At 31.8% G+C, this 21,786-nt stretch overlaps 1 protein-coding gene and 1 pseudogene across 1 annotated transcript; one reads left to right on the forward strand and one right to left on the reverse strand.

The window, feature by feature from the left end:
• The first annotated feature begins 1,475 nt into the window (after positions 1 to 1,475).
• Positions 1,476 to 4,027, forward strand: LOC112098459 (annotated as a pseudogene).
• A 4,099-nt stretch (positions 4,028 to 8,126) lies between these two features.
• Positions 8,127 to 9,898, reverse strand: LOC112098478 (peroxidase P7-like). The gene is made up of 3 exons (XM_024184894.1): positions 9,689 to 9,898; positions 9,309 to 9,503; positions 8,127 to 8,681 (listed from the first exon to the last, which is right to left on the reverse strand). Exons 1-3 carry the CDS (start codon positions 9,896 to 9,898, stop codon positions 8,127 to 8,129), a joined length of 960 nt encoding a protein of 319 aa, XP_024040662.1.
• Between the last annotated feature and the right edge of the window lie 11,888 nt (positions 9,899 to 21,786).

A 21,786-nucleotide genomic window follows, 5' to 3' on the forward strand; every position in this document is an offset into this window, starting at 1 on the left:
GAATTAATTAACTAAATTATGAAATTTTAATTTCTAAATCAATTGCAAGATTTTTATTAAAATGACAAGCATTTCATGGTAGTAACAAAATAGCCATTTTTATTAATTATAAATTTAATTTCAGAATTAATTGTAAAAAAAATTCAATTAGTTATAATTTTCATTTTTGCGCCAAATTTAAGATTTTCCGCTAAAAATTTAAAATATAGCATGCGAAATGAAAAAAAGGGGTCAAATTAAAAATTATTATATTTCCTTTTAAATAAAGTTATGATAGTTGTGTGACTGGTTATATCCATCACAGGTTGTGACGGGTATTGTTCTATCATCAATTCTTGACGCTGGCTACAATGACGGTATGAACAACCGTCATCCACCCCCTACTATGACAGTTTTACCTGTCATAGTAGATCCGTTTTCTTGTAGTGTGGGCCTGGTGTTGCCACCAGTCAGTAATTCGCCGATTTAATATCAAGATTATTATGAAAGTTTAAGACTTTGTATTCAAGATTGATATGAACGTTTGAGACGTTGTATCTTGCTTTCAACTATATTAATTAATTCTTTTTTGGGGTAGTGCTCTTAAGTTGCATTACAAGTAGTTGGAAGATTCTAAAGTTTGGGACATTTGCAAAAACATCCATGTATAGAACTATGTTTATCTGCAAAGATTAAGAAATCTAATTTGAACCGAGTTTTTGACTTGATAGATTCCTTGTGACCATTTTGTTCACACACTTACCAACCGCCATTAAGTTTTTCAGACGATGACAAATCCTCTTTTATATTTTTGACTTCTAATATAGTTTGGGCACCCAACATTATCTTGTAATTTATAAAACAAAATGCAAGACTTCAATCAATTTACTCAAAATGTTAAAATACAGTCTTCTATAATACAACCCAATAATCTTTTCCCCGACATTTCTCAAGATTTTGCTAGATTTCCTAAGCTTTATGATGCCTTTTCTGAGTTGCTTCAAAAAATTAAAATCTGATTTAAAACTTGAGATGTGCAATAATTATTTGTAAAATATAACGAAAGTTTGGTTAGTTGATAGTTATTTCTTATTTTTGTGCTCATATTTTAGAAATTAAACTAATTCATAATTGTTACATAAGACTTTATAGTTAATTATTAAATTTTAAACTATACAATGTTATATACCCATGTACTAAAGATATCGAAATTTTTATTTACATGACTTTAGATGGTGGGGATCGATATAAGATGGTGGGGAGTTTCCAACTCTCAATGAATGCATCCATTATTTTTAATAGTTTCTAATAAAAAATTAGCAAAATCTTTTTTCTTTTGACCTAGAACCAATAATTCATCCTCCATATAAGAGCATCTGATTTATCACATATCATTCACCAAGCACAAAAACACAAGCTCTGCTGAATTACTTTGGTGTCTCCTTGAGTACTTTTTGATAATGTCGTCTCACTCACATCTTTATGGAACTTGCTTCATCATGTTTTTGTTGTTATCTAAACTGGCCTTTGCACAATTATCCTCAAATCACTATGATAATACTTGCCCAAAAGCCCTATCTACCATCAAGTCTATAGTACACAATGCAGTGGTAAAGGAGCATCGAATGGGAGCTTCTTTGCTTCGTCTCCATTTCCACGATTGTTTTGTTAATGCACGTTCTATCTCTCCCTCTCTCTTTCTTTTCACTTTCAACGAAAGCGATTTGCAATTGCAAACTTGCATGCATGCATCCGCCCAAAACGCATAATAGAGTTTCATTTACGCATTATCATAGTAATGCTTGAGTGACAAACTTTCTTTGTATATGTTATTTAATTTGTACATAGTGAGGTGCTAAAACAGTATTAATTAGTAGAATCATGACTCAAAATAATCTCTTTTCATTAGCTATTTTTGTTAAGGTAAATGCTCCTTATAATTTACATCAAGTCCAAAATATTTTCAAAATTACAATTTTCCAAAAAGTCCAGTTGTCTGTTTGTTTATGTTAAAATTTACTTAATTTTCATCTATTTTTCACCTATTGTATGTTAGATTTATTTGAATTTTAAGTTATATATCATGCGAAAATACTACTTTACTCTTAAAAATTAAATTTGATTGCTACGATAGTAACAACATAGGTGTTTTAGATAATTTTATAAATATAGGGATGAACTGAATAATTAGCTCAAACCACATATAAAACTGAAGGAAATTTATTATTAATACATTTTTGTTATCAATATGGTTATCTTACAATTTGATTAGTTGGGCATATGATAGTGTATTATGGTAACTTTTATTTTTAATTAAATTTCGTTTATGCCTCAATTTGCAGGGTTGTGATGCATCAGTTCTATTAGATGACACTTCAAGTTTTACTGGTGAGAAATCAGCCAACGCCAATGCGAATTCAATACGAGGCTTTGAAGCGATCGATTCAGTTAAATCTAAAGTTTAGAGTCTCTGCCCTGGTGTTGTTTCTTGCGCAGACATCTTAGCTGTTGCTGCTCGAGATTCCGTTGTTGCTGTAAGTGAAGCGAAAATTGCATTAATGACTACTTGAGATTATTGTCACCTAATAGTAATAACTGCAGGCCCAAAATCTTAGCACTTTTCTTTATTATTATTGTTGGATTCTTATCATCGACTTAGGCTTAATTTTGGTTAAACGGTTTCTCTAACACAATTAAATTCAATTCTCTCAACTTATAAGCTCATTCAATTTCTTGATTCACTTTTAAGCTCTTGTCTTTTGGTACATCCAAAACCTTTTTCTTTTTCCTTTTTTTTCCCCTAATCTTTAGCCTACAAACATTTCACATAGGGAAGCATATGAAACCCTATCTTATCAGCTTAAACTTTTGGCCAAGCAGTTATTATTAGTATAATGGAATTTTATTTATCAAAATTAATTAATTAATTAATCAGATATTCATTTTTGTTCTGTTCGGGGGGCCTTCATGGACAGTTCAATTAGGTAGAAGAGATTCGACAACGGCAAGTTCCAGTGCAGTAAATACTAATATTCCATCCCCTCTTATGGATCTTAATGACCTTATTTCTAACTTTGCAAAGAAAGGATTCAGTGCTAAAGAAATGGTGGCCCTCTCAGGTAATAACATTATTATTAGATTAATAAACTTAGACCTAGTGCTGATCTAAGCTGCACTAATCTTTCAAAATCATATCTCATCACCTGCACGACCAAAAAAGGCCTCTAGTATCAGCGGATCTACGAGTGCGTTAATAACATTGTACGCATGGTAGAATTTAGTTACATGTATATACCTTGTAGAATGATCAACATAAGATTAGATAAATACTGATATGTATTGAAGATATTATCTCACATCAACTGAGAATAATTACTAGGTTAATAATATAAGTGAGGCAATTCTCAATTCTTAAGCTAGTTTTTGAGTTTAAGTTAGCTCATGGGTTTTTTATATACTATTAGAGTTAGAGTCACCTACGAGTGGGCTCACTCTACTTTATCACGTGACAAGGACTAGCTAGACAAAAGAATCGGTACTGATGAGAATATCCCAAGTCAACTATTAACACAACTAGCTAGATAGCAGCCATATTCTTTAATTTCTATAATTCTTATTTCGTGTATGATTAATTATATATCAAAATTCTGGTCGTATACAGGAGCTCACACAATAGGACAAGCTAGGTGCTTATTGTTTCGAGAAAGAATCTACAATGAAACAAACATTGATTCAGAATTTGCAACATCTTTAAAATCAAACTGTCCAAGTTCAGGCGGCGATGACAACCTTTCTCAATTAGATGCCACCAGCTCTGTTCTATTTGACAATGGCTATTTCCAGGACTTGGTGAATAACAAAGGTGTCTTTCATTCAGACCAGCAGGCTCTTCAATGGCGGCTCAACTGACTCTCAAGTCACCACTTACAGCACCATCATTGGAACGTTTTATGCAGATTTCGCCAATGCAATGGTCAAAATGGGGAACCTTAGCCCACTGACGGGGACTGATGGGCAGATTTGCACCAACTGCCGCAAAATAAACTGAATTCTATTGGGGCCTTATTAATTAGCTTTGAACAAAGTCGTTCATTTCTATTTCTTTTTTTCCTATGTCCTGAATATTAAGCGAATAATGATCATGATGATCGTGTTACTAGATTTGGATTAATATTCAGTAAGCATTTTCTTTAATTTTTCTATTTCTCATAACTACAGATAAAGTGAAATCTGCTGTGTTGTAATCTTAATACACGTTTCTTAATTGCTAGTTCTTGCAAGAGAATGACACTTTCATTTCTCTAAAATTTATTTTACTAATTTATGGATTCATCATAGATTGATGATCTCTTACACCTCTACAAATAAAATTAAACTATTTAATTTATTTGTTATAAATAAGATGATCCCACCAACCCCAAAGGCTGGTTGGTGGGATCATCTTCTCACTAATCAGCAACAATTAGAAATTCTAAATTCCATTCAAGTCGATGAAAATGGTGTCCCTATTCTTGATGAGTTCAACAATCCAATTCAGGATGCTGTTGCTACTCTAATTTTAACCATTTCCCTCCATTTTATTGGTGACCCTTCACACCTTCGTGATAAAAACGCTGAGTTACTACATAATTTAAGATGTAGGAAACTTAGTGAATTTCAAAGTTACAAAACCTCTTTTTTCACCAGACTATTTCTAAGGGATGATGCAAATCATGTAATCTGGAAAGAAAAATTTCTTGCTATATATATATATTATTTCTATAATTGTTTTGAAACTAGTAACGAACAAAGGTGTTAAAAATTTATGGCAAAATTAAAATTTTAATTATGACCAAAATGTGTCATTCTACCATTTTATAATATTACTCTAATAATAGTTTGTTTGATTTCTGACTGGACATGAAATATGATTCAGATTGATTCATATATATATATATATAGAGAGAGAGAGAGAGAGAGAGAGAGAGAGAGAGAGAGAGAGAGAGATAGCCAGTTTGAGATTGTTGTGGGTGACAAAATAAGTTGCTTCTAATGTATTAATGAAATAAATTATTGAACAAAAAAGTGATTAGGTTTTTGATAAACTGTATTATTTTAGTTACTATTAAGTTTCAAAAGCAGATTATATGAATTTAGTAAAATTTGTTATTAAATTGTTCCTCATTTTATAATTACCATATGTATGTGTTTAAGAGTAAGTATAATAAATTTTCTAGAATGTTTTTTAGACACAAAAATTTAAATTAAGAAACTCAAATAATTAAAATCTTATGAACCTTGTAAAATATTATATTAAATATGATAAAGTTCATTGCGTAATACAATAATAAATAACTTAAAATTAAATAAAAAGTAATATGTAGTTGTGGTAATATGAAAGGGTTTATGATTTTTAGTAGTGTTTATGAAAAAATATGACATAGTCGTCTTTTTATTAAAATAATAAGGTTGTTATAGAAATTTTAAAAGTGTTTGATGACTTAGTCAATAAGCTGCTATTACGACCAGTTTAGGATACTTGTGACTAATAAAATAAGTTGTTTTTGCTATGTGGATGAAATAAGTTGTTGATTAAAAAAATAGATTAGTATTTGATAAATTATGTCGCTGCAATTGCTGTTAGTTTGAAAAGTATAGTACAAGTATTTGGTAAATTTTATCATGAAATTGCTGTTTTACTATATAATGACTAAATAGACATAAGTTTAGATTTCCTTCTATTTATATATTAGGGTTTATGAAAAAAAAAGACATAATTATATTTTTATTATGGTAAGGTTATGATAAGGACTTTAAAAAGGTGTTGTGGCTTAAGTTAATAAGTTGCTTACAAAAAGTAACTCTCTACATGCTTTTGGAAATTTCTTTCTATCAAAATGAAAAAAAAAACTTAAATAAGCAGTTTTTAAAAAATTGACCAAACATCATTTTTGTCAAAATTTATAAAATATGCTGCTTGTAGAGTTTCTACCTCATTCGTCAATGGGACCTTAAAAAGCAACCTGCTTTCTACTTTAAAAACTATTATTAGAAACGAGAAACTTATAAAATAAATAGTTGCAACATCCCACATTGCAAAAGAAAGAGTTCTTGGACTAGTTTATACACCTTGGACTCTCCTAACTAAGTAAACACGTTTTAAGTTGTAAAACCCAACAACAAAACTGGGATCAACTGTGTTCCTAATGCAGACAATATCTACTTGGTTATTGGCCTCAGGCTGTTGCAGTTGGTATCGAAACTGACTCACGACCCGATGTGTGAATGGATATGATAATGATATGATTTAGTTCCATTCTGTTTCCAATAACCCTCACGAGGATGCGAGGTCCTGAATGGGGGAAGCATGTAATATCCCACATTACTAGTGAGACAATTCCTGAACTAGTTTATAAGTATTGAGCTCTCTTAATTAAAAAAATGCATTTTGAATTGTAAAGCTAGATAATAAAACCGCGACAGACTTTGCGTCTAAATGAAACAATATCTACTTGGTTGTTGGGCTTGAACTATTACAATAACTATTAAAAAATTTAGCATAAACTAGTTCTATCAAAACTTATGTGATAAGTCTCCTTAACATTTCAACTGCAATCATAAAGGTAGCCTTAACAATGAAAAATATGGGTGAGTTTAATTTTGACTTAAACTAAATTCATGGTAATTTATGTCCATATAAAATATGATCCATCATGTTTTTCCTTTTTAAAACTTTTTTTCAAAGAAATTATAAGGATAAATATGCAAACACCATGTTTTTAATATATTCTATTCAATAACTAAGAAAAATTTAAAAATAAACATTTATATTTAGATTTGTATATTTGGGGTGCATTTAGCACATTATATTGTATAGTATTTAGCTTTATTACATTAGCTATATTGCATCATCTTGTACTAAGGTATAATATAATCCTATATTTAGTGTAATATGGACTGCATTATGTAACATAAATTTTTTATTTTAATTTATATTAAATTAATAATTTAAGATTTATTTATATTTTCTTATCATTTATATTAAATTAATAATTTAAATTTTTATAATTAAAATGAGCATTTTTGACCCATCGACCACTATAAGCAGTTGCTGGCCATCCTTCTTCAGTATCATTTGAACTTTATTTTGATACAATTAAAATTCTTATTATCAGGCTATGCAATGGTGCAACTATTACTGGGAAAGAAATTTTCATTTGCTATAGATATGCAGGCAAAGTTTCAGTTTTCAAAATTTTAACCGTAAATTTAAGGCAAACGAAAGCTCTTTTGTCGGCAAAATTGCACCATTGCTTAATTCTAAAACACTAATTTATGCAGCAGCCACCAACGACCGGCAACCGTTGAACTGTTGTCGATGGCAACACAGTTGAGTTTTTAATTTTATTTAATATTATATATTTTTATTCAGTTTTTATTTTAGAAAAAAAAACTAATATGAACAACGTGGTATTACACAAATCAGACCCCTAGGTTTATTTGATGCGGCATTGTTCGCAACATGATGTATTTTAATACACCATAATGTGAACAAGAATATTTACCAAGCATGAAATTTAATTACATTAATCAATACAATTCTCTTCTCACAAAAAAAAAAAAAGGTAATACAATCCCATGTAATGTGGTGTGCCAAACACACCCTCGATATTGTACATTTGAGTATAACTTTGACTTAAACTAAGAGAAAATTATGGTACAATAGTGGTACCGTGCCACTGTTGCATCCAATGTTGGATCCCAATGGATCCGTCTATCCAAGTGAATCCAACGGCTGGATGCAACGGTGGTTCCGTACCACCGTTGCACCGTAGCCGGACCCCTTAAACTAAGTTCATGTAAAACTCTTTCCATATAAATTAACCATCATTTTTTTACCTTATTAAAAATTTAAAACCTCATTTCCCTTGCCAATTAATGTAATTGATTATATGAAAAATATGTTTACGAATAAATATGTTTTTGTATTCAAATATCTTCAAATTTTAGTAAATGCACAATTGTTCAAATTTCACATGAAAAAAAATTAAAAACACCGGCAATTAGATTTTATTATATGTTTCATCATTAACATCACATAGAAACCAACTTTATTATTAATGGTCAGATCAAGAAATGCAATTCTTGAAACCAGTAAATTACACGTGCTAGTTAACTCTTCGGCAATTCATCCTGATTTCTCCATTATTACCAGTAAGTACGTTCAAGTTACCCATCTTGATCATGGAAGCACTAAAATCTGATGCAAAAGAAATTGGATTTGTACTGTACTTTCGCACCAGCCGATCACTATCACTGCTATCATTTTTAAAAAGTTGCTGATCAGAATGAAGGAGACCCCTTGATGCTATCAAATCCTTAAAGTACTGATTATCAAATAGTGTAGTTGTTGCATCAAGTGGTTCTGTGTTGAATGTTCCTCCGGTTACTGGGCAATTCTTTTGCTTGGAAGCAGCAAATACTGGATCTATATCTGAGTCATTGTAAATCCTGTTCCGAAATGATGGGCAGCGAGCAAGTCCAATGCTGTGGCCTCCTGAGAGAGCAACTAGGTCTTGGAGATTTAAGCCTTGTGATTGGAAGCTTGAAAGAAGCACAGAGAAGTTTGAAAATGGGGAAGGTAGATTGGCATTTGCATCATTGAAGCTTGCAGTTCTTGCATCTCTTCTTCCTAATTGTACTGGATAACATGGACCTCCTAACTGAAATCACAAAAAGCAATATACTCGTCTCATATATTTGGGATTAAGCCCTGAAGATATTTGTGTAATAGAACTATTAACTGTCAAGTATAAGTTAGTAGATGCTTGACAAACAGATGTTTAGTAAACTTGAGCTACCGTACCTTTAAAGCAAATTAATTGCATTTTAATATAATTATCCAAAACATCTTTATCATAGGCAAGTTTCCGTTAAAATTTAAGTATTTTTCCTTTTTACTTGTTATTTGTATATATAATATAAAAATATTATTTTTCCTTAGAAAAGTTGGGTGTCCATCGTCTATAAAAGCAATAGCAAGGACGTTTTGGGTTTTAAAAGATAGAGATTAACTTTGTAAGTAAACTGAACCCTAGAGACTAAAGGAAAGTTTGCCATTAATAAGCACAAACTCAGTTGTTTTAAGTGTTTTTTAAAATAAATAATTATTTGAAAAAAAAATGTCGATGGATTGGCAAAGCTTAAATCAAAATTTTACGTACATCTCTTAAGATTCAAAACTCAGATGGTCGACAAAATAAACAATAGTTTCAGACATAGAGATAAATACTCCTTAGGATTCTATATGATCATCCACCGATACAAAAATGAGATAAGTGTGTACTCACAAGATTAACTGAATCACGAGCTGCAACGGCTACAATATCTGCACATGAGACCACGTTGCCTTTGCAAGCTGTATTAACTGCTTGTTTTATTTCATCAATCACATCAAATCCCCTGACGGAATTATTATTGGGTATGGCCGTCTTCTCTCCAACGAAGTTGGCTGTGTCGTCTAAAAGCAGTGATCCATCACAACCCTATCCAAAAAACACAAACATAATTACAGCTATAATCATAATTACAAATATCAATTAATTATTAACCATAGTTATAAATGTTTTTTAACCTCCTAACTCTTTCGGGGTTCGAACTCTACTAACCAGCTAAAAAAAACTGATTGACTCGATTAACCCTGAGGGCCTAAAATCTAAAGTACACTTACATTGACAAAGCAGTCATGGAAGTGTAGACGAAGTAATGATGCTCCCATGCGAGTCTCATTTGTTATGGCATTTCGAACAACTGTTCTTATAGTTGGCAATGCCTGAGGACACATTTTTTCATAAAAATTAGGAGTCAGCTGTGCATTTATTGGGATGATAGCAGCAGCAGCTAACACAAAATACACAACAAAAGATTTAATAGCAGCCATTGTTGGTTATTAAAGCTAGTAGAAATAATGTTTTGTTGAATTGCAAGTGATATGGGGTATTTATAGGTTCGACACTACACCATTAGTTCCCCTGTTTCCATCAATTTATTATTCTTTATTCAAAACGTTTTCCTTGTATTATTATATATAGAAATGATTTGATTTCGAGCTGTATGCAACAAGTTCCATCGAGTTCGTTTCATTTGCTTTTGCACGTACAATGATGATCACCAACTTGCACAATTTTATTCATAAAGCAATAGATAAACAAAATTTGTGTCCTGGATATAATATGGCTCTTTGACACTACAGTTTTCAGCGATGGAAGTGCGAGGGACTTGAAATTTCAGATTTTGTAGTGCTTCGTTACATCGTGAATTAATCAAACAACACAACAACACCATGTTAACTTACTCATCATAACATGAGTAATAATACTCATTAGATCATTATTTGTGTTATGGTCACTGATATCTACTTTTTTTTTTTTTTTTTTTTTTTTTTTTTTTTTTTTTACGGAGGGTGTACAAATCCAAATTGATTTTTAAGTCAGTACTTCCTCATGATTCAAATTTGGACAGCCTACCAAAGAAGGTATTACTTGAAAATCATCCAATTTGATACACGTAAAAGATTTATTAAGATACATCACCAACTCAACTATGCTAGAACATCTCAATATATATTTAACTTAAATCATAATCGAAATGTAGCACCAATCAGTCAGTTATATCTTGTAAATGATGTCGATTAAGTTTGATCTTCCATTGTTGCACAGTAGCCAAATATTATTTGATCTCATTATGTGAAAACGGATCTTAACAATTGGTATCATGTTCCAGGGACGGTGGGATGTATGAATGGATCCAAATTAATTGAATTAAAAATATTCCACAATGTGTAAAGAATGTACGTTACAAGTTCAGAGTCGGATACTATAAATTAAAAAACTAGCTATTACTTGAAACAAAATCCGTTGACATTTGACAAATAGCTTTTATATTCATCATTACATGAATGATTCCTCAGTTGCTTCGAAAAGCGAAATATAATACATAATTATGTGAAATTTTAGATGAAACCTCTTATTTAATGTGTTGAATTCTTGATATAAGATTCTAACTATTAGTTAGTGCCTGCACGATCAAACAATAAACAATTAATATTAGACTTAATTATTTGAGACCAATCATCACCACGAAACTATCCGTTATAAAAGGAGCTTATTCTCTTGCATGATTGGTGCTAGCGACAAATTGTGATAAAAGTAAAAAGTGATAATAAACTTTCATTCATATTATTCTATGTTGCCCAAATACCCAATTTATTCAGGAATATGGAAAACATAAAACGAACATACAATCAATCATATAATTAACAGATCTCTTCCATATTTTCTTAGATAAGTCTATTATGTTACTGGTCAGATTTTAACCATCACATTCATATGAGTGGGAGAAATATCTACCATTACACAACAAAATAATTGAGAGAGAAAGAGTTATAGAATCCCAACTTTTCCCTTATACTGAGACACATACCCGTACTTGAGTGCACAGGGGCTAGGGTAAAATCCTAGCGGGATGCAGTGTTATGTGTAAAGACATGTTACCTTGCCGCTCACCTCGATAATTATTTACTAGTTGCTTTCCATTTGTTACGAATCAAGAATTTATAATGTCTAAAAGTAATAAAATTAATTCTTTGTTGCCAAATTGAAAGTCAATAAGTGATACATCAATTGTATCCAGCTGGTCATTTGTATGCACGCACTCCTCATTTTTCTTGTATAAGGCACCGAGTCAACTGAATAATTAGCATTGGGTTTAAGTAATTAATTAGCTTTTGTTAACTGTACAACATGCTCTTCAAACCTTAAAAAATTAAGTTTGACCTTTACCTATATAACAACTTAAATTTTTAAGTTAAGGTATGGAAAATGACAGGCATATAATATTATTTAAGATTCCTGTTCGAATGCTCAAGTAGTACTTGTGTCGTTTAATATTATAATTGAAGATACTTCATCAGTCTTCGAACTGAAAAAGACTATAGGCACACGATTTTCAGTTGGATCCACATCATGGCCGCCCCATATTACCTTTAATTATGTCCTTTAGCAGCCTAATCTAGTGCCAGAGGGTTTGTAGCACTCACAGTGGGTCTTTCCCCTCGGTGAAACTTGAATCTTAGACGTTAAGGTACATGAAAGTCTTGCGTCGTCTATGCACCAAAGGTACCATCAAGTTAATAATAAATTTAAGATTAACAATAGTATTACACTTCCAAAGTATTATTTTATTTTATTTTTTTATTTCTAATGATGTAGTATTTGCCCATTGAATAACAAATTTTTATAACCATGAGCGAAAAAGTTTAGTATAAAATATAACTTGAGAAGTATAGTGTTACTGAATTAAATTTAAGTTGCAAACTCCTAACCAGTTGCACAATCAATTCAAAAAGAAAAATAGTTGCACAATTAATGAATGGAAGAGCAAGTATACGTTACCATAAGATATCAACACTAAAGACGTAAATAATTAACTGTTTGGGCAATTCTCTGTATAAATTTTTCGTTGTAACAGTTCTAAATAAGTTATGCTGTCATACAAGCCTCTCTCCATCTTGAGATAGGATTGAATCTAGTGATTACTTTTATATTAAATTTGTACTAAATAGGGCAAAGTGTAGTCTTCATTGGCCGTATCCAACATGTCAATGTGTAGCTCAAATGGCAGGCAAAAATCAGGAAGCTAGAGCGCTGTGTCGCGGGCCGCTCAAATTCCTTAGCGAAGGAGGTTAAATTGGCGTGCCAAGACACTTAGGTGCGCTCAGTAAAGGATCGCCCAAAGGCAGAGTACACTAAATAGTAGGGTGCGCTCAATAGTGGACCGCTTCATAAATTAGCGAGACGTGGTGTGCTCAGTAGTGGGCAACCCAACACCACAAGAAAATACAACATTGGCTACAAATTCTATTGCAACAAAATTTACTTTATTGCTAAAATTCATATCTTGCAACAAAAATTAGTCTTTATCGCTATGGCTAAACAGATTTTGTTCTTCTTAATGATGTGGAATAGGCAAGAAAATTAGAATATATGGCAACAAAATATTTTCTTGCCCTATGCTATGATTGGCAACAAAAGTGTTCTTGTTGCCTAACAAGCTTAATGAAAGCAAAATATGTTTCGTTGCTCAAGTTTTTCCACACAAACACTTGAATCAGTTGCAACAAATGAAATATTGCAAAAAGTTGTGATTAGCGAGAAAATTTGTTTTGTGCTCTCAGAGTTTTTTGCAACGAGATTAATTTTGTTGCGCAAAGGTTAACAAAAATATTAAATTTTCCAATATTGCTAATAGCAGATTGTTGCACTAAAGTTCCATATGATGTTCAATAACTATTATGTGGCACCATTATATCCTCACGTTTCACTATAATTAGTATAGTATTTCTTGTTTGGCAACCATATTCCTCTTTTGACACATCTTGATAAATTGTTAAATTATTTTAATTATTATTCCAAATTTACTTTTTAGGTAATAAGGTTTATAATAATATTTTATACAAAATTTAAAATGATGACATTAAATCTAAGAAAAATGATGGTTTACTTGTTTAAAAAAGATATCAATGATAATAACATATAAAAATTATGATTAGTAATAATATTGATCATAATAATGAATTGAAGTATGAATAATGATCGTAGTAGTGTTTTATTGCACTATCATTCATTACAAGCAAGAGGAAATTAAATGAATGAAGAATCATTACTAATTACATCAATTTTATTGGACAACTAAATAAATTACTTAGTGGGGTGTGTGTGTATTCGCAAGTTGGTAAATTGGATTAATTCAATTTTTCTAGTAAGTATAATTTATTAGAGGATCAAAAAGGTCTTCAATAAATTATTATTGGAAAATACTGAAACTAATATTAAAAAAAATCAACTAACAACTTGAAAGTGTATTATTGAATATTGATTCAACACAACACTTAACTAGCTATATATGAAGGTTGGGGAGATTTCTATAAATTAAAAAATTAAAAAATTAAAAAATTAAAAAATTAAAAAATTAAAAAATTAAAAAAATAACATGTAGGCTAAAATTAATAAATGAAAATATAAAGATAATATAAAAGAGAACATGACTTTGTGGGAGGCTTTTTATTTCCGCGCCCTTTATTTAATAAACCGCGCGCTAACCGAAGTAAAGTTTCCGTCACCAATTTTTTTTAATTAAAATATTGCTTCTAGAATATTTCCACTTTACTCTCACTTGTTTCTTTCGCCCAGCCATGGAGTTATTCTCTCTGCCCAAGCTTTAAGCCACTAAAGAGTTTGTACTTGGAAGGCACCACTCAAGACAACGATTTCTTCAAGTAAATTTAGTATTATTTTATATATTGGCCTGCTGAGTTTGATTTTGTTTAGTGGGTTTTGCTTTAATTATTTATTAAGTGGGTCTTTGTTTCAATTTTTAATTTGTTAAATTAAAGTTAATGGATTATTTTAATGTCTATTTTCCGTTAATTGATCTAAAGAATTATTATATACTGCAATAATAAAATAATACTTGAGGATTATATTCTTTCTCAAACTTTTGTCAATAGTTTTTTGAATTTTTAACTCTATTTCACAGGTGAGTTAATTGTTTGGGAGTTTCTTCTTTGCTGAGAACAAAAACTTGAAGAAAGAACTGAATTCTAATTATTACCTTCAGCTTTCAGGTACAATTCATTTTTTTTTAAAGAATTGTCCACATTATTGTGTAAAATTATTTTATTTTATTTTTGTTTTTGTTCCCTACATATATTAATTTATAGTATCTAGCAGTGAACAATGGATAGGAGTTGGATGCATTTGCGAAATAAATTATGTAAAGAATACTTAGATGGTATCAAGTCTTTTATGAAGGCTGCTGAGCAATGTGCAAATGAGAATAATCTTGTTCATTGTCCATGTAAAGAATGTCAAAATGCATTCTTCAAGTCGTTGCATATTGTCAAAGCCCACTTAAAAAGATATGGCATTGCAGCAAGCTATACAAAATGGGTTTTTCATGGTGAAGAACCTGAGTTTGTGGACAATAGTCAAATGAATGTAGGATCTATGCCCAGTAATAAGAGTGCCTTTACATTTGACAATGAAGAGGATGATGCTGAAATGTATAATTTAATTCATGATATGTGGGAGCCAATGTCAATGGATGCAGTCACTTCGGAGACAAATATTGAAGAGAATGTTGACATGATACACGATGATAATAGAGAATTTAGAATGTGCGCAAGATTGTTAGAAAAGGCTGGAAAAAGTTTATTTCCTGGTTCTAAGTTATCTGCTTTGAGTTTTATTGTCAAGCTAATGCATATAAAAGTTCTTAATAAATTGAGCAACAAAGCAATAGATATGATTCTCCAATTGTTGAAAGAGGCATTCCCAGAAGGCACAACACTACCAAGTACTACTTATGATGCAAAAAAAATGTTGAAGTACTTGGGCTTAGGGTATGAAGTCATACATGCATGTAAGTATGATTGTGCTTTATTTTGGAAAGAATATGGGACATTAGAGAAGTGTCCATACTGTGGTGAACCGAGGTACAAGTTTGAAGGCAGTAAAAAGAAAGTACCGCTGAAAGTGTTACGTTATTTCCCTTTAAAACCAAGATTACAAAGATTATTTATATCTAGGCATACAGCACGGGATATGAGGTGGCATCAAGAGAAGAGAGTTGTTAAGGAAGGTATTTTAAGACATCCTGCTGATGGGGAAGCATGGAAAGAATTTGATAGGTTGTATCCTTGGTTCGTACAAGAGCCTCGTAATGTCAGGATGGGTCTTGCAACAGATGGCTTTAATCCTTTTGGTAACATGCATAATTCTTATAGTATGTGGCCAATTATACTTGTGCCATATAATTTACCACCATGGAAATGCATGAAAGATCCATTCATGATGATGTCGCTACTCATCCCAAGACCAAAAGCACCAGGTAGGGATATTGATGTTTACATAAGGCCGTTAATAGATGAATTAAAAGAGTTATGGAATCATGGTGTTGAAACCTTTGATGCATCCACTAGACAAACTTTTCATATGCATGCTGCAGTGATGTGGACTATTAATGATTTTCCTGCATATGGAAATTTATCTGGATGGAGCACTAAAGGTTATAAAGCTTGCCCGGTTTGTAATGTAGAAACATCTTCACGAAAGTTAAATAGTAAGATATGCTACATGGGTCATCGCTGATATTTGCTACATGGTCATTCATGGAGAGCTAGTAGAGAACATGATGGTGATTTTGAATTTGATCCAACACCTAAGGAGTATTTAGGAGATGACATTCTAAGGCAATTGGAGAAGATAAATAAAGGTAGACCTGGAAAAAATGAAAATAACAAAGATAGAAAGTGAAAACGTAGTGCAAGTGATTTAAATTGGACAAAAAAGAGCATATTTTTTGAGTTGGAATATTGGTCCAAGTTGAAAATAAGACATATTTTGGATGTTATGCATATTGAAAAAAAATATATGTGATAGTTTAGTTGGAACTTTGTTGAATATTGAGGGGAAAACTAATGATACTGTTAAAGCAAGGCTTGACTTGGAGGACTTGAAGATAAAGAAAGAGTTGCATCTAAAACAAGAAGGAAACAAACTTTTAAAACCTCATGCTTTATATACACTGACTTTAAATGAAAAAAGAGAATTTTGTCAATTTCTTAAGTCAGTGAAGTTTCCAGATGGGTATGCTGCAAATATATCTAATTGTGTTAGCATCAAGGATGCAAAAATATCAGGTTTAAAAAGCCATGATTGTCATGTTTTGTTACAACAAATCCTTCCAATTGGAATACGTCCATATTTACGGAAAGATATTTGCTCAGCCATTATTGAACTTTGTAACTTTTTCAGACAATTGTGTGCAAAAACACTATATAAGAGTGAGTTGGATAAATTAGAGGAGGGGATTGTATTGATACTTTGCAAGCTTGAACGAATTTTCCCACCCGCATTCTTTGACATAATGGTGCATTTAGCTGTGCACTTACCACGTGAAGCAAAATATGCCGGTCCTGTTGCATTAAGATGGATGTACCCGATTGAAAGGTAATCACATTATTTGATTATAATATTTTTATTATATTTACATTACATTCACAAGTCACTTTTTTAAATTTAATCATTTGTTGTCAAACAGGGCTTTAGGTCGGTATAAGAGCTATGTAAAGAATAAAGCTCGACTTGAAGGATCGATTGCCGAGGCCTATATCATAAATGAATCGTTGTCTTTTTGTTCATTATATTTAGATTCTATTGAAACCAAATTTAATTGTGTTGAGCGAAATGATGATGGTGGACAAAGAGTTGGAGGACTTTCAGTCTTCTCTCAGAATGTTCGACCTTTTGGTAAAGCTCAGATTGAGTTATCACAACAAGAGATCGACATTGCACATTGGTATGTTTTGAACAACAGTGATGAAGTCCAGGAATACCTAGAGTAAGCATAAAATATATTAGTCATTTTATTTAATTTATATAAATATATTTATATATAACATATCATAATATATCTGTTGAAATTATAGTGAGCACAAACGGTTATTACAAAGAGAAAGTGGTGCTAATTTAAATAAAAGACAGCAATTACTTTTTCCCAAGTGGCTTGCAGCACATGTAAGTAATTCTAGCTGTCAAATTAATTAGTTATTCTTTTAACTCTATTATAACAAGCTTATAATAAATTAGTTTATGTTTTATAGATGAGACAATTACGGGATGAGGGATCTTCAACAATAAATGATGAACTGTATGCTTTAGCTTGTGGACCAGATGTTAGAGTTTTTAGTTATTCTGGTTGTATTATGAATGGAGTGCGATTTCTTGTCACAAGTCGAGATGAGCATCGTACTACTCAAAATAATGGAGTAATGGTGCCAGGGGAGCTTGACAATGAAGAAATTGACTTTTATGGTGCACTCAGTAATGTTATAGAATTAATATATCCCCTTGGATGGCGAGTAGTTCTATTTAAGTGTGATTGGTTTGGCACTAATCTTAAGAAAAAAAGAATTAATCGTGATTTCCACCTTACTTCTATCAATATAACCCGAACTTGGTATAAAGAAGATCCTTTTGTGCTGGCTATTCAAGCACAACAAGTTTCTTATACCGATGATCCAAAGTTAGGAGTGGGTTGGAAGGTTGTAGAAAAGGTGCAGCATAGGGGTTTGTGGGATGTTCAAGAGAAAGAAAGGTTAAATGAAGATGAAAATGGAAGGTGGAGTGCAAATGAGCAAGTGTATCAGCAGAATGAGTCATCTGACTTTGTTATTTCTGTACAACTTGAACATCCTAATGCACAATTGTATAATAGAAATGATGTTGCTCCGCAAGTAATTTCATTAAATGTGTATGTTGAAAAGGCAAGAGATCATGATGCAAATGATTTCAAACTTGTTGAAGAGGGAGATGAAGATGAAACAATGGAGGAATATTTCTCTGGTAGTGAAGAATAGTTAAATAAGAATTATGATGATAGTGATATTGACTTTTAATCGCATGTTTAATGCTTTGTTATAATAATACCTAGCAACAGATCTAAAGGCTCATAGATAATACTAGATCTGGATCCCAGAAATAGTATTCTGATTGGATGGAGGGAGAAGAGAAGATACAACTAAGGGCAGAGATCCGGTCTCTTTGCCTTAGAGGAACGTAGCATTGTACATAAATTTAAATTGCAGAAATTTAAACAGAATTTAAACATACATTTGAAACTTGAAACTTTAAATTACTTTAAACCAGTAGGAAATAGGATCGAAGGATGGATATGAATTAAGCAAAATTCATTAATTTTAAACTTCAATTTGCAATTTATAAATAAGAATTTAATTAGGTACATGGCGTTGTTACCAGATCGATGCAATACTTAATCTGCCTTTGAGACCAGATCTGACTTAGAACAGATCAATATCTCGCACGTTCTGTTTTCCAGCCGATATACCAATTTAATCTAAAAATGTTTTAATTATGTGATTTTAAAGCAGACCTAGCAACAGATCTAAAGGCTCATAGATAATACTAGATTTGGATCTCAGAAATAGTATTCTGATTGGATGGAGGGAGAAGAGAAGATACAACTAAGGGCAGAGATCCGGTCTCTTTGTCTTAGAGGAACGTAGCAGTGTATATTAATTTATTGGTTTACTAACTTTTATATTCTAACTCTTATTCTAAGTCTTTTATTTCTTCTTTACAATGTTGTTCCAATTCCATATTCATTTGAATTGGACGGGTTTGGTAGGTATTTGTTTTTCATCAAAAGAGTTTTCATAAGGCAAATCTACTAAATGTTGCTTTCTGTTCCACAAAAGCAGAGGGTAGATCCGCACATATTTCATTTTCAATGAGGTCTTTAAAATCAGAAATTTTTCTTTTTACAAATTCATTTTGTAATTGGTTTTCGATTCTTTGTAAACTCAAATCCTTTTTTAAACAAATCAGGTCATTTTGTTTTGACTTGAGAAGTACATTGATTTGGTTATGATAAACAGAACAAGCTTTAACAATATTCAAATTTCTTGTTTTAGGTTTCTCAATGAAAGGGAAAACAAGTTTTTTGGTTTTTGCTTTAAAGGATATACTATCGTAGTTGACAGTATATGGAGTAATGAGATTGGTGAAAAGAGTTCCTAATATCACAGTGTGATGGATATCATTTGTTAAAAGAAAGGAAGTCCTAAATTCAAAACCATTATTATGCACCGAGGCATTAACTTTATATTTCACTTTCAATTTTGAATTATTGGCGGCTGAGAGTTTTTTATTTGTCTTTTCATGAAATCTCTTAAGAACAATGTCTTCTTTTAAACAATTTAAATCGGCACCAGTATCAAAAAGGGCAATAGTGTCAATTTCAAAATCTTTAGGAAGTATTAAAGTAATTTTAATCAAGTATTTTCTTGTGGTGATTTGTTTTAAAACAAACAGAAAATCATTGGGTATAGATTCAATGTTTTCAACGTTTTGTTCATTATCACCATCAGATTCAACTTCTTTTTCTGAATTATCTTCAAGTTGTTTTTGTAGGAGGAGTTAAATGGTTTCAGAATCATTTTTTTGTTTTTCTTTTAGTTCTTTTATCTTGAGTTTGATTTCTTTTATCTCCTTTTGAAGATCTTGGATATTAGGAGTTATAGTTCTCTTTGTTTTCGTTTTGTCCAAAATCTCAGTAAGATCATAAGTGTTCTTTTTAATTAGTGGGGCTTTGGAAGTTTATGTTTTATTAAGTTCTAGGGTTCTTAAGAGTTTATCAAGGTATTCTTTTTGGAGATTTGGATCAGAAATATGTTTAACTAATTCAAGAAAAGTTTCTTGTTCTTTAGTCAAGACATTAATCTTCTTTAAATAAGATTTGGTGTTTGAATCACTATCACTGGATACAGATGTATCCGAGTCAATTAGCTCATCAACCTGTAGAGGTTCACTATCTCCCGTCATGGAAAACTCAGAGTCAGAAGACTCTACAAGTAGAGGGGCTACTTTAGAAAGTGTTTCTTCATCAAGGCCAAGCTCGTGGAGCTTTCTGTTAACTCTGCAAAATTTTGTAGTGTGACCTTTCCTTCCACATTTTAAACACGTGGCTTCTTTGTAGTTAAAAGAGGTTTTTTGTTTGGGTCTGAAGTCCTTCTTTTTAGAGAAGTTAGGCCTCTTATAAGGCCTTGAGGGTTTCTTATAAGAAGGTTCTCTAAACTCTTGGAAGGATTTCCTATGGCTTTTGGACTTGTAATGTTTTTCGTAAGGTTTTGAAAAACACTTACCATTACAATCCTTTGAAGCGGAAGCTTTAAAGGGATCATAATTGAATTGTTTACAGAAACTGCCTAATTCTTGCTTAGACTTTCTAAGCTCCCATTTTAAACGTTTCTATAGTTTCAAGTCTTGGCAAATCTTTAAACCTTCCTTGTTAATAAAATTGACAAGTTCACCGTAGGTGAGCTCATCATAAGGGATTCGGTTGTCATAGAGGGTTTTTATGGAATTCTTAACCTTTTCTCCTAATAGGGTAGGTAAACCTGTAAGGAATTTTTTCTTCCAAGTTATATGATTTGCATCATCCCTAAGGAAGAGTTTGGTAAAGAATGTGGTTTTGTAGCTTTGGAATTCACTAAGTTTCCTACATCTCAAGTTATGTAGCAACTCAGCATTCTTATCTCTTAGGTGTGAAGGATCACCTATGAAATGAAGGGATATAGTCAGAATCAGGGTAGTAATAGTATCCTGAATTGGACTATTAAACTCATCGAGGATGAGGGCTCCATTCTCATCTTTTTGAATAGAATCAAGGATATCTAATTGTTGCTGTTTGGTGAGAAGGTGATCCCACCAACCTTTAAGTTGACCTGTAAAACCAGCTATGAGAATTTCTGCAATGGCTTTGTCAGACGTTCCCGACTGGGTTTTATAAGCATTGGCTGCCATGGTCATTTGTTGCAACAATCCTAGAATATTGTATTCAGACATACCATCAATATTCCATTCATAGACAGAGGATGCATTAAATCGAGATTGGTTTAATGCAACAGGCTTGTTGTCTATGGTCAGGTCAGGTGGAGACTTGACAGTAGGTAGGGCTATTCCTAATGAATTTTTTTGGCTTTAGAAACAGGTTCTTCTTTAAATGCTTCCATATCAGAAGAGGCTATAGAAACATTGTCTTGTTCTAGTACACCAATCTTGCTAGATTAGGCACTATCAGGGGCTATTTGGATTTTACTAGATGAGGAAGAAGAAGCTTATATTCTATCTAGTTGTTCTTTAATGGCTTTAGCAAAATCTGATTTTGACTCTTGTACAAGCTTTTGAC

This window comes from Citrus clementina, unplaced genomic scaffold, assembly GCF_000493195.1.
Source record: "Citrus clementina cultivar Clemenules unplaced genomic scaffold, Citrus_clementina_v1.0 scaffold_5, whole genome shotgun sequence".
Taxonomy (NCBI): domain Eukaryota; kingdom Viridiplantae; phylum Streptophyta; class Magnoliopsida; order Sapindales; family Rutaceae; genus Citrus; species Citrus x clementina.